Here is a 14,416-nt window from a genome sequence, read left to right on the forward strand (position 1 = left end):
ACCACATGTGAGGGAGACGTGCCAGCAGAATCAGACACCTACAAGGACAGTACAACCTCCCCCTGGTGAGCCACCTTTAGGCAGGTAGCTCAGGACCCAGTCAGATGGGGGCCGTGGGACACACGGGCAAGGCTGGGCCACTCAGCCCTGGACTCCTGGCCCACACAGAGCAGAGTTCACGATATTCAGGGCAGATGCCTTACAAAATGGCAAAGGACAAAATAAAGAGGACCACGGGCAGCTTCTGTCAGGTGGCTCACAGGTTACTCCCAAGGCCACAGAACCCCAGCAACCACACGGGACCCAGCTCTGCCAGAGGGTCCCATGTGGGAAGGCACATCCGGGAGAGCAGTTAGGCTGGGGGCCGCGGTGGGGAGAGTGCTGCAGGATGGCCGAGGGCTCCAAGCCCCAACACGCTGGACCATGAGGACATGCTGGTGCTTCAGGGAGCAGGGCAGAGGATGGATGGGAAACTGAGGCTCTGCCCCAGGTGAGTGTGGACCCCAGATTCTGGTGGTTTAGGCCGTATGGCCACTGGACACTTTGTCAGCAAGTCAGAATATGCACACGCAGGGGGCCCCGGTCCTTGGCCCACACCTGCTCTTCTGCTCCTTCAGAGCCACCCCCCGAGCTGGCTCCGGCCCTCCGTGCTGTGCACCCCTTCTTGGAGCTCGGCAGCAAAGCAGATAACATTTGTGCAGAATTCTTCTACCTTTAGATAATGACCGACAGAAACCATAATCTGAAAATGACCAGGGTCCGGATGGGCGCCTTCCTGGAGGCCAAGCCTTGCCCATGAGGGTGGCACGTCACCCTTCCGTCCTCAGAGAGCAGAAGGCCCCAAAGAACGTAGTGAAATGTCAACCTGGGACACTGGGGACACAGATTACAGCAGGAGGCCTGATGTCCCAAGCAGGTGTGGCAGGTGTCAGCATGGGAGTGTGGCATCCCTGCCTTGGGGGCACCCGGGGCCCCACTGTGCCAGAGAGAGTGTGACTCAGGTGTTCTGTCTGCGGGAACTCCAGGGACCACACTGGGCAAGGGCCCCCGCGGGGCAGGATCACCACGACCCAGGAGGAAGGTGAAGGGAAAACACTGTGGTGGTGTGGGGGTGGGTGGGGTGGAGCACACAGCAGGTAAGAGCAGAGTGTCTCTCTTCTGGGGACAGATAACAGGAAACAGTGAGGGGAGGCCCCTGCAGCCTGAAGGAGCTGGAACTTTCTGCTTAGGATTTCCTAACCACACACCAGTGTTGCTTTAGTTATTACTATTATTACTCATCGTAGTGTTGGGTGATGATACAACGGGCCATTCTGTCTTATTCTCCGTATTTAAAAAATTATCCAGTAAATGTTGTAAACAGATATCAAAAATAAGAAATAATATTCTACTCTAGGTTACCAATTCTTGCTGGACCCTGGAGACATAAACTATAAATTCCAATCTCCATAATACTTGGGTTGTGATAAAAAAAAATCTGGCTTTGAAATCTCTAATCTCTAGGTCTGTCTATTTACCACTTTGCACAGCACTCTGTTCTCAGGGCTGACAGGAGGGCACAGGGAGGGGCCGCACCTGGGGGGAGGCCCTGCTTTGGCTCTGAGTCCTGCTTACCTAACAGACATGCAAACAGAAAGGGCAATGCTGGGACTTTAAACCTTCTGGGAGAGGAGGCATCATCAGGAGGATAAAGGAGATTCAACCCCTGGCCAGGAGGCCAGAGCATGGAAGCCAAGCAGCACTCTCAGATCCTCTCTGTTTTTGTACATGTTCAAAACAAACCATGAGAGTAAGTTTTTAAGTGGCTGGCCGAGCACAGTTTCAAACATGGTTTCCTGACCACACTGAGGGTTGGAGGCAAAGCTTTGGTGCAGGATCCTGGGTCTCCTATCTCTTGTGGCTGTTGACTCAGGACAGTGGTGGCAGTGCAGGGAGAAGCTGCTCGTCGACTTCGGGGTTCGGCTGAAGAGGCTAGGTAGGCCTTTATAAGGTTCCACAGATGATACATTTAGTATCATGAGAGCATGAAAGAAATAGAGGGAGACACCAATTAATGGAAAGATATCCCATGTTCATGGACTGGAAAATCTGGTATTGTTAAGATGTCAGTTAGAAAGTCATCTACAAAAAAAAATACAAAAAAAAAAAAAAAAAAAAAAAAGAAAGTCATCTACAGAAATAATGCCATCCCTATCAAAATTCCAACGGCTTTTTTGTAGGAATAGAAAAATCCATCCAAAAGGTCATTTGGAGTCTGAAAAGCCAAAACAATCTTGAGAAGTATGGAGGACTCATACTTCCTGATTTCAAAACTTACTACAATGCTACTGTAATTAAAACAGTGTGATACGAGCACAAAGTAAACATATAGACCAACAGAACAGAACTGAGAGGCCAGAGATAAACCCTCATGTCTATGATCAAATGATTTTTTAACAAGAGTGCCAGGACCACTCAATGGGAAAGAACGGTCTCTCTAATAAACGACAAACATTTCCATGCGCAAAATAATAAAGTTGGACTCTTGACACATCACATACAAAATTAACTCAAAACGGTTCAAAGCCTTGATTTTCAGAACTAAAACTATAAAACTCCCAGAGGAAAACATAGGAGTAAATCTGCATGACCTTGAACTTGGCAATGGATTCTTAGATATGATACCAAAAGCATAGGCAACAAAAGGAAAAGAAATTCAATTTCATTAAAATTAAAAGCATCAAAGGACATTATCAAAAGAACCAAAGGGTAACCCATGGAATGGGAGAAAATATTTGCAAATCATCTATCTGATGAAGGTTTAATATCTTGAATACATAGTGGTGCCTGTGTGGCTCAGTCAGTTGAGCATCTGACTCTTGGTTTCAGCTCAGGTCATGGGATGGGGCCCTCCCTTCCCTACCCTCAGGCTCTGTGCTCAGCGGGGAGTCTGTTTTGTGATTCTCTCTCTCCCTCTGCCCCTCTTCCTGCTCCTGGACCTGCACTCTCCCTGTCTCTCTCTCTCTCTCTCTCAAAAAAAAAAAAAAGTAAAAGAAAAGATCTTGAATATATAAAGAATTCCTACCTTGCAACAACACAACAAAAAGATAACCTAATTAGAAAATGGACTTGAAGAGACATTTCTCCAAAGATCTACAAATGACCAATAAGCATATGGGAAGATGCCCAACATCGTTAGTCATTATGGAAATGCAAATTGAAACCACCCGAGATACCACTTTACACCCATTAGGACGGCTATTAAAAAAAAATTGTACATATTAAAGAACAAATGTTGATGAGGTTCTGGGAAAACCGGAACCCTTGTGCACTGCTGACAGCAATGTAAAACGGTGCAGCTGCTGTGGAAAACAGTTTGGTGGTTTCTCAAAAAGTTAAATATAGAATGACCATATGACCAGCAATTCCCACTCCTGGATGTGTCCTCAAGAGCTGAAAGCAGAGACTTGAACGGAAACCAGTGCACCAGAGTTCACAGCAGCATTACTCACAACAGCCAGAGGGCACAAACAGCCTGTCCCTCAGCAGATGGATACGATGTATCCATACAACGGATCGCACTTAGTCACTCAAGTGAACGGATTCAGGTTATGGCGCAGATGCACCTTGGAAGACATCGTGCCATGTAAAAAAAGGCACAAAAAGATTGATACCGTATGATTCCACTTACAGGAAATATGTAGGGTAGGCAAATCCAGAGAAAGAAAGTAGAAGAGAAGCTGCGGGGGCTGGCAGGGAGAATGGGGAACTAGTGCTGAATGGCTACGGTGTTTGTTTGGGGGATGAGAAAGTTCCGGAAATAGTGACAATGGTTACACGACACTGTGAACGAACGTACTTAATGCCACTGAATTGTAACAATGAAATGGTTAAAATGACAAATCTTAATTTATGTGTCTTTTTTTTTTTTAATTTTGTTTTTAAGTAATCTCTGCACCCAACCTAGGGTTCGAACTCACAACCCTGAGATGAAGAGTTGCACGCTCGAGACTGAGCCGGCCAGGTGCCCCTAACATAAGTGTGTTTTACTACAGGAAAAAGAACATAGTGGGAAACAAACAGAACGGGCAACCCTGTTTCTGGCCCTCCCTGTTCCACAAAAGGGAAAAGAGACACAGCATTCCCCATAAGGGAGCAGGATCCAGAAAACCAACGGCTGTTCCCATCTCCGGGGGGGCTGGGGTGCTCAGGAGCCTGCCCCTGTGGGGTGGCGGGCAGGGCAGGGGTGCAGCATGGACACCTAGGAGGGACACCTGCCTCCACACTCATGGTCCTTCTCGGAGGCGGCAGAAGGGGCCTTCCTGTCTCGGCAGCTTCCTTCCCAGGCCTACGGCGTACGGCCGGCCTCCATCTCTTCACGGACCTCCTTCCCCACATGGCAAAAGTAACAGCCCAGCCCATACCTTCCTTATCATAAGCCCGTTCTTCAGTATCCCCTGCAGCCACGAGACCAGAACCTCTATCAACTCTGATCATGGTTCATCGCCTTCCAGACCCAAAGGGAGGCATCAAGATGCTTGGCAGCTGGGCCAAGACACCCAGCCACCCTGGAATCAAGGTGCGCACAGGCAGGTAGGCCACTGACACCCAGAGCCAATGGTCCCAGGACCTTCAATTTCATCATCTTTTGTGACAAGAGTGCTTCCTCCCATCCTGCCTGCCACACAGTACAACTTCACCAAGGCCTGGCCCCCCACCATGTGTGTGTGGGTGCTCCCCTTCCTTGCCCACTCAGCTCTGAAGCTCCAGCCCTGTGGGATGGGCAGCTTGACGGTGCTTCTGTCTCTCTGCTTTGTAGTCAGATAGTCTATCCCCTTTGTCAGCTGGTCAGTATTCTTTTATGCATTTAGCATATCGTAGATGACACTCTTTTTTCTTTAAAGGCAATGAAAACGTTTTTCATAAATTTATTGCAAGCAACCATCAGTGGATGAGTTCCTGAGACTCTTAAAAAGATTCTGTAAAAGATGAATCAATCGTGTGACAGCATTCCTAGGCTCATTTAAAAAACCCGTGAAAAAGAGATATGCCGTTGGTCCCTTTGCGAGGATCTGAATCTGCTATTGTGCCCACATTTTCATCACCTCCTTCTGAAGAGCAAGTCTCTGCCCGCGCCCCTTCTGGAAAGTAGGGAGATGGCACTTGCACCTCGGGCTGCAGGACCAACAGGAGGAATGTCCAGGCCTGAGGGAACTGAGGCCACTTCCCTGAGCAAGAGCTGTGGGGCTGAGCATCCCAGCTCCCCCAGTCACATCTCACTCTGTCTTGGATTCTCTCTGGCTGTTAGGCTCATGCCCTAGAAGCAGGGCCGGCTGTAATGGCTCTGAATGGAGGGCAGGCCTCAGAGTGCACAGAACATTCTGGAGGCAAAACAGGCAGGCTGGCCAGGATCCTTGTGGGGAGGAAAGAAAAGACCGGGATGGAGTGGGCCAGGGGATGCCTGCCAGGGTGAGTGTCCAGGGAGGGATGGTTGGCCACCTGCCCCACAGGCCAGCCCCACAAGGACAAAGCCCAAGGTCCCGCTCTGCCTGAGAACTGGGACACTTCTGGCAGCCCATGGCCACTATCAGCACAGCCCCAGCAACTGTCTGTTTGGAGCTCTGCACTGATGTGCGAACTGAATGAGGACTCCCCATTTGCCTCCTCAAAGGCTGGATGGTAGCCCTTTGTCCCATCTCTGGTCTGCTGCTCATTTAGGGCACCTGGTGGTGATTCCAACTCCTGATCCAGTGCTCCCCACAAACGTCCTTTACGGCAGTAAGGGCAGATTTTGATTCTGTGATTCTGAATATACTCTCAGAGGCTAGGGGAGAGGCCAGGCTTCCAAAAGGTGGGTCCTGGGCTGGAAGTACTTCCTGGCTTCTGGGGAGGCCTTTTGTCTCTCTGGTTGATCCTGGTCCTCTCATGGGAGCCTCCCAGTTGACCAGAACCCCCTTCTTGCACCCGTGCTGACAATGTGCCACCATGCTGATGATTCTGTCCACTTCCTTTCCGACTAGCATGACTTCACTAAGGATAATTTGGAATGGCGTCCATGGAAAACTGTAGATCTCCCCAAAGTGGCTCCTGAGACCTCTCCTTTCCACCTCCTCCATGCTTCCTTCCACCCTTACCACCTTTGCTCCTACTCCAGCTTCCTTGTACCCTCTGATATGACCCCTGCAAGCCCCTACCTCCTCCTCCCCATCCACCTTGCTAGAGTTTCCCCTGCCCTCCAGCCACTCAGCTCCCATAGCCACTGGCATGCAGATCCACCCCCTGCCCCACTGGGGGCTCTCAAAGACTTTTGGGGCCCCCAAAAGTAACCACCTGAAGTTGAAAAAGAAAAAAAAGCCAACTGGAAACACATTTAGTCCACAGCCTCTGTAAGATTATATATCAGGGCAAAAAAGTCTTAAACACCTCCTCCATGAACACTGGTGAAAAGCTTTAGCCCTCATATTGAATAGGTAACTAACCTGTGCCCTCTGCCAGAAACAGAATTTGGATAAAAATATAAAATGAAACCAAGACAAGGTCCAACTCTTTTACACCAACTAGTGAATTTTATATAATTGTGTTTATGCCTGATGCCTGTCTAAAAGTTTTAAATGAAAACCAGAAGATCTTACTTGCATCTGTGCGTGCATGCGTGTGCGTGTTTGTGTGTGGTATTTCTCTACCTCCAGATGGTGTTACCAAATTAATTTATAAAATCCCTTAAAATAGTTCTATCTTTATCTAATTGGCTTAGAGACAAATAAGCATTTAAATAAATTAAAATCTTCCCCAAACTCCCAGAAATACAAGAACCAATTCAACTGTTTCTCAAGTTTACATAATTTGGGTAATCCTTGGTAAATAAGACTAGCTTAATAGTATTGATTTAATGAGACAGGTATATCTTTAAGTGTTATCAATACATATACTACAAATGTACATTTTTATTCTACTTTGGATTACTAGTCAAATAAGGTAATATGTTTAGGATTGTACAAATGATAAATCTGATTTTCATCAAACTGAGTTCCTATTCTTTTTTTAAGATTTATTTATTTGTTTATTTATTTATTTGAGAGAGACAGAGAGAGAGAGAGCGTGCACAGGGGTGAGGAGAGGCAGAGTGAAAGGGAGAAAGAAAGAGAGTGAGAGAATCTCAAGCAGACTCCCCACTGAGGTAGGAGCCCAATTGTAGGGTGATTCCACGACCGTAAGATCATGACCTGAGTCAAAATCAAGAACCCATTCATCCAACCGAGCCACCCAGGCGCCCCTCAATAATCATTGCATTTTATATATCTGCCTTGGGGCATCCAGCAGGCTCAGTTGGTAGAGCACGTGACTCTTGATCTTAGGGTCATGAGTTCGAGCCCCATGTTATGGGTAGAGATTACTTAAAACATATATGTATATACGCATCTGCTTCTAAAAACTGTCTCCAAAATCTTTCTGACAATTTGCAACCTTAGAGTTATGCCAAGTTAAGTCAAATAATAGCTATTCATTAGATATGTAAATAATTTTTACATAAGATAAAGCCCTAATAATGAATGAATAACATTCATTATTAATTATAGTTTAAGTTTTGGGGTGCTTCAGTGACTCAGTTGGTTAAGCATCTGCCTTCAGCTCTGATCATGATCTCAGAGTCCTGGGACTTCCTGCTCAGCCCAGAGCCTGCTTCTCCTCAACCTTCTGCCCCTTCTCCCTTTCCTCCACGCTGCTCCTGCTTGCTCTCTCTTACTCTCTCAATAAAATCTCTTTTTAAAAAATTATACTTCAGGTTTTATACTTTTAGTTTCTTATTTTTATATGACACAGATAGGCTGGGCGTCTGGGTGGCTTAGTCAGTAAGCATTCGTTCAACTCTTGATCTCAGCCTGCTTCTCCTTCTGCTCCTCCCTCTTGCTCATACTTTCACCTGCTCTCTATCTCAAATAAATAAATAAATAAATAAATAAATAAATAAATAAATAAATAAATAAAATCTTAAAAAAAAAAAACTTGTACTATTCAGAGTATATACCTCCATAGATTTATGACATGGCATATTCATAAATTTGCTAATCTGTAACAGAATATTGGTGTATGACTGATGAGTCACAATTATCTACTTCCTAATTTCCTCTGTAAAATAAAGGTTGTGAATGGCTAATAATGATAATCAGTATATGAAAACAGTACTAGAAACAATAAGAGCAAAGGGAAACAACTTTGTACACAAAGAATGCGAGGAAAATAGCATGTGTTTCACATGGAAAGTATGCAAAGAATGTAGATTTGTTTTTGTTAAGGAAAGGATAGTAATTTTATCCCAAAATTACATTTTCAAAAAAGGGAAAGTACAGGACAAGAACCTGAATGGATGTAGGAAGTTGTAGGTTAAAGGAATTTTATGTTGCGAGGTCAAAGCTGGCTAAGACTAAATGGATTTATATATAAAGTTTTTGAAATGAGCTTCATTATCAATAACATACTAATGCAAAACTGGAGTTTGGTTGTCTCTCGGCTAAACAACAAAGCTTCTTGGATTACTGCTCAGCTTTTAACAAGAGATTACAAAGGGTTTGTCTTTACTCTTTGAGTAATCTTTACCAATCTTCACCTTTTGTGGAAACAAAGATTCTCTATTATCAAAATAGTTTGTGTTTCATGTTGTCATTACCATGTCCTTGATTACATAAGAGAATCTAGTCTTCCCACTGTCAAAAGAGCCAATTTTTTTTTAAAGAATCATGTTTTCTTGAATTCTTTTATTGTCACTTAGGTTAAGTAAATAACCAAAATTTTTTTTCAAAGTGACCTGGGATCCTATTTGTTAAGTGTTCAAACCTTTCAATATTTTTGACAACTCTGCCTTCTCCAAATTAAAACCTAAATGAAGTATCTTCTTGATTTCAGACTGCCTTTGGGATTTCCCAGAGGGTCTCTGGAAGATCTCAAAGGGTTTGTTCTTTCACCTTGTAAAAGAGAGGAGTTAAACTAATTAGTTTTAACTGACATGTTGAATTTCACGAAAGCCACTGTCAAATAAGCCATGCTGCCTAACCTTCCAAAAGGTGTATTTGTATCATTCCCGTTAATATTTTATTTTATTATTTTTTAAAGATTTTGAGAGAGAGAGAGAGCACGCATGAGAGTGAGCATGAGTAGGGGGAGGGGCAGAGGGAGATGTAGACTCCCCGCTAAGCACAGAGCCAGATGACCTTCAGAAAATGACCCATGCCCAAGGCAGATATTAACTGACCGAGCCACCCAGGCACCTCACCAGTTAATATTTTAAGTGGTGTGTATGTTATAGAAACAACTAAGTTTCCTTGTCAATTGTGTTATTTTTATAGGGGACTCCCACCAAATCTTTAACCCCTGGCAGTCTTTGTCACCCACAGATAGTGTTTGTTTCTCTCGGATTCTTCTCCAAAAGCAATTTGCAATCAGCTACAGGCCAGAGTGCTTCATCTTCAACAGAAAGGGACTGTCTCTGAAACCCAGGGGATGGGCTATGACAGGTGTCTGGTGTACAGATTTCCAAAGGCCTTGTTTCAATAACTCTGAGACCATCTCATGGGACTGAGTAAGGTGCTCCAGAACTCTAGTGGAGAAACCAATGCGCTCGCAAAACTAACTGAACAGGAAAAAAATTAACTACACGGAACCGAGTGAAGTAATAAAAGATTATTATAATTTTATATGGCTTTTGTCTGGAATATTCTTGGCTGGTTAGTGTTCTATTTTCTGGATATTAAAAAGAACACACATACACTCTTTCTTTTTTCTCTTAAGCTATCTATGAGTCATACAACTCTAGCAAGTTATACTTTTGTAAATGAAACTGAAGCATTTATCTTCCTCTCCCTGTTTGATTCCTCTAAAAATTGGAAACTATTGTTGAGTATTCTTGGCAATACTTGAATTTTCATGGCAATATAGTTATCTGTATAGGTTCGATAAGAATCTGCTCTCTTTGCAATAGGACATAATTTTAAAACGTTGGTTATATAACCAAGGAACGTCATACTTGAAAATGATGCATGGAATCAGACATGACCAGACAGTTTGGAGGAACTGCAATAGACTTTACAAGGAGCAATGATTACAAAGCCCTCTTGAAAAAACCAGCCTGGTACTTGGCTTACACAGGTTCCCAGTCTTTTATAGGGGAGTAAGGAAGGTCACATCCTGGCAGAGCCAGGAACCCTGATATTTGGGGGACTCTGAGAAGGGAGGCATTCACCCAAATCTATAAGTGAATAATGACAGCAAATTCTTGCTTTGGCTTCTTAGCCCTAAAAGGCTTTTAAAATTTTAATCTGAGATTCCCCATAAAAAGTTCCACGAGATAAATTTAACAAGGCCTTTGTGGTCAATTGCCATTTTTGCTGCACTTCTGTAAATAAACAGGCCAAATTTAATGAGACCAGAATTATTTTGTAAACAAGAATAATCTTCCTTTGATTATCTTTTTTTTTAATTTTTTAAAAAAATTTATTTATGATAGTCACACACACACACAGAGAGAGAGGCAGAGACACAGGCAGAGGGAGAAGCAGGCTCCATGCACCGGGAGCCCAACGTGGGATTCGATCCCGAGGCTCCAGGATCGCGCCCTGGGCCAAAGGCAGGCGCTAAACCACTGCACCACCCAGGGATCCCCTGATTATCTTTTTTTAAAAAAAGATTTACTTGAGAGTGTGCCAGTGGGCATGAGGGGGGGGGGGGGTGGCAGAGGAAGAGACGGAGAAAAAGAGGGTGGGGAGAGACAGTGAGAGCTGTTGAGCATTGAGCCCGGCGGCAGATTCAATCCCATGACTCTGAGATCATGACCTGAGCAAACATTCAGAGTTGGACTTTTAACTGTCTGAGCCACTCAGGCGTCCCTTACTTTGGTTATCTTTGATCAAAAAGGGAAATGGCTCTAGAGGGAAATGTTGTGTCTCAATGGGGGAAAATAATATACCGATGCCAATCCTGTTTACTGTGTCTGAGGTCTTCCTATACTACCTGTAACCGGGACTGCAGTCCTGCTGTCTCACACATTTTGTCAGCCCTTAGCAAACCCTCAGTTTCCTTCAGTATTTGGTCATTGCTCTCCAAATTGATGTTTTCCAATTTTTCCTCCTTCCCTCTTGACTTGGCATCACTGAGGACTAAAACCTGACTACCCAGGGCCTTCCTGGGACCCGACGTCTTTTGCTGCCCCCTTTTCTCCAGGAACTGAAAAAGGACTGCATGTGGAAACACACATACAACTTGATATAACCTTCAGAGAGCTCGTCACCACAACAGATTGTGTGTGCCTGCTTCCATTTCTGGAGCTGCAGCTGCATGGGCCACTCAAAAAGTCCACGGGAACTCCCGTATCTTCCATGCTCTGTCTGGGAAAACAACCCTGACCGTGACACTGATGTCTATACTATCACCACAAACACTCAAACTACAAACTGGGAAATCTACTGGATTGCCACGACGGTCCTCATTCCACAATCTAGAGATGTTTACGAGTCAATGTCTAAACTCGTCCCAACTGGCCACTCCTCAGAATTAAAAACCAGGTTTACATTCAGTTCTGACCATCAATCTCTGCTTTTCTTTCTGTTTCCATAGAAATGTCCCTTAGTAAATCCCTGATCACTGGCATCATCCAGCAAATATCCTCTACTACCAAATCCCAACAGATGGTTCAACAAAAGGGGATCAAATGGGAAACAGGCTTATCAGCAGAAAGAACGTATCTTCTTTCCTTCAACGAGAGGGAGGCCTGCCAAAGACTCTCCCCTTGACCAAACTCTATCCAGGCTCCTCCGAACCTTCAGAATTCTCAATCAGGCCTCAACCTTGCCTTATAAAGATTTGAACAAACGCTACATAGTGTCTAACAGCTCAAGACTGCATCCTCAGCTCCCTTAAGGCATATGACAGAGAAACTCAAGGCTTCCAAAAGAAGTGTCTGCGTCAGTCACCACCTGAGGATCCGTAGAAGCAGGGAAGCCTAACTTCCACAAGCATCACTTAGCACTGTCCAGATGGATGTCACACGGGCTGCTGCCTCTTCCCACTTCTTGTAATCTCTCACTTCCTTGTTTACTCAAGTCCCGCCGTTCCCATCCCCCCCCCACATGCACTCTCCCTTTAAAAGGCCCAGAGCCTCTGAACAAATCTGAATGGACCTCAGCTGTTTCCCCTTCTGTCGGTAAATACCGAATAAAGTCTGTCCTCACCACGGTAACTAGCGTCCAGCTGTGTTCATCTATGGCCACCCTCTCCTCACCAGGCCTGGCACTGCTCCAGAGGGCTTCTGGGAGTTGGGAGGCAGCAGGCAGTCGGGAAAGCTCAGCCCCAAGCAATAGCTCAAGAAAAGTTCCTGACTTATAACCTGAAAGGCTGGTATGTCAGGTCCGTTCTGAGGTAACTTCCTTTTTCTCAACATTCTCATGTGGGAATGAGGCCACACCACCCAAAGACCAGTGCTTTGGGGTGTTGGGCTCTGGTCGTTTCCTTTCTGGTGTGGCAGCCATTCCCCCTGAACGGAAAAATCCTAGGGGAACCCCAAGGCCTCCAGGGAAAAACTTGTTGGAAACATTACTGAGCCTTTCTGGGCCTGGACGCCCACAATTCTCCCACTCCCAAGGATCTGATCCCTGACTCCCAAAGCCCATCAAGTCAAGGCCCTCCTCCAGAGACAGGCCCCACCTTGGAGTGTGGATGCCTACAAGAGGCTGGATCCCCTATCCCCCCTGGATCTTCCCTCAACCCAGTCTGGTATCCTAGCCCCTTCTTTTCTGCCCACAGACTCCCACCCGAGGTCGGATCCTTTCACACGGATTTTAATTTCCCATCTCGCACCCAGAGCTCCTCACCCCAGGACAGATCCCAAGATCCCCCATCCCAGATCAGATTCCCCCCCCAGGTCCACAGAGCCCGCCCAGGGTCAGACCCATTCCAGGTCGGGAGACCACCACCGCGGATCAGATACCCCCCAGGTCCGCAGGCCCCCGCCCCGGATCGGACCTGCCCCAGGTCCAGAGACCCCCGCCCCGGGTCAGACACCCCGCGGGCCCGCAGACCCTCACCCGGGGTCGGACCTGCTCCAGGTCCGCACACGCCCGCCCGGTCCGACACCGCGACCCGGGGTCAGACCCGCCCTAGGTCCGCGCCCCCCGCCCCGGGTCACCCCCGCCCCGGGTCCGCGCCCCCCGCCCGGGGTGCCCCCGCCCCGGGTCACCCCCACTCCGGGTCCCCCTCGCCCCGGCCCGCGCCCCCCGCCCCGGGTCCGCGCCCCCCGCCCCGGGTCCCCCTCGCCCCGGCCCGCGCCCCCCGCCCCGGGTCCCCCTCGCCCTGAGTCACCCCCACTCCGGGTCCGCGCCCCCCGCCCTGGGTCCCCCCCACTCCAGGTCCGCACACGCCCGCCCGGTCCGACACCGCGACCCGGGGTCAGACCCGCCCTAGGTCCGCGCCCCCCGCCCTGGGTCCCCCCCACTCCGGGTCCGCGCCCCCCGCCCCGGGTCCCCCGCCCCGGCCGCAGCCGCGCCTCACCTCACCTCGCCTGGAGGGCGTCCCCGGGCGGCGGGCGGCGGCGGCGGCGGCGCAGGCAGCGCGGAGGGCAGCCCCGGACGCCCCGAGGCCCGGCTCGGCGATGGCGGCGATGGCGGCTGCGCTGCGCGGGCCCGGCGGGCGCTTCCGGTGGCGGCCTCGGGCGGCGGCCGGCGGGACCGGGGCGCGGCAGGTACCGCGGCGGGAGGGCGCGGCGGGGGCCACGCGGCGGGGGCTCCACGCGTGTCCGCACGGCCAGTCCCCGGGGGGGCGGGGCCGCGCGGGCGCCGGGGCGGGCAGTGCCGCGGGTTCCTGCCGGAGCCCCCGACGGGCACCCACCGGGCCGGGCCGGGCCCCGCGACAGCAGCCCGCGGCGGAGGTGCCGGCGCCGCAACAGGGCCCCCAGCGCGAGCCTGGGGGGCGCCCGCCTGTAGCGCGGTCCCCGGCACCCTGCGCTCTCGCCCCCGGTCCTTGGCCCTGGACAAGGACCCCGCGCCCGGGGGGCACGTGTTGAGGCCCCCGAGCCGGGACGCACGAGGCCTTTTCCCGGAGATGGTGACCGCGGGAGAAGGGCCGCGCCTGGCCCGCAGTGGATGGAGCCGACCGCGGACACGAAGGCCACGAAGGCCCAGCCGAGTGCTGCCCCGGCGTGGGGAGCCCGGGAAGGGGGCAGAGAGGCGCCCCGAGGGGGGCTTTGCTGACCCCGGGACCTTGGCCGGGGCACCCGGTCTTAGCGTTCTTGCTGCAGGAGTCAGGGGGGCCGTTGGTGAGGATCAATGCAGCTGTGCGGTGGGGCCCTCAGCCCACCTGTCCCAAGGAAAAGATGTAGAGAGGGGAGCTGCCGGCCACATAACCTGGGCCTTGTGGCAGAGCAGAGCGGCCTTGGGGTGCAGCTGGGCAATACCAA

The 14,416-nt window shown here is 49.1% G+C and overlaps 1 protein-coding gene across 1 annotated transcript in view; it reads left to right on the top strand.

The window, feature by feature from the left end:
• The first annotated feature begins 13,612 nt into the window (after nt 1-13,612).
• TXNRD2 (thioredoxin reductase 2) overlaps nt 13,613-14,416 on the top strand; it is a 49,698-nt gene continuing 48,894 nt past the window's right edge. The window contains 2 exon segments of the mRNA XM_038575886.1: nt 13,613-13,685; nt 13,688-13,702. Of these exon segments, the coding sequence (XP_038431814.1) occupies nt 13,613-13,685; nt 13,688-13,702 (88 nt within the window).

This window comes from Canis lupus, chromosome 26 (genome assembly GCF_011100685.1).
Source record: "Canis lupus familiaris isolate Mischka breed German Shepherd chromosome 26, alternate assembly UU_Cfam_GSD_1.0, whole genome shotgun sequence".
Taxonomy (NCBI): Eukaryota; Metazoa; Chordata; class Mammalia; order Carnivora; family Canidae; genus Canis; species Canis lupus.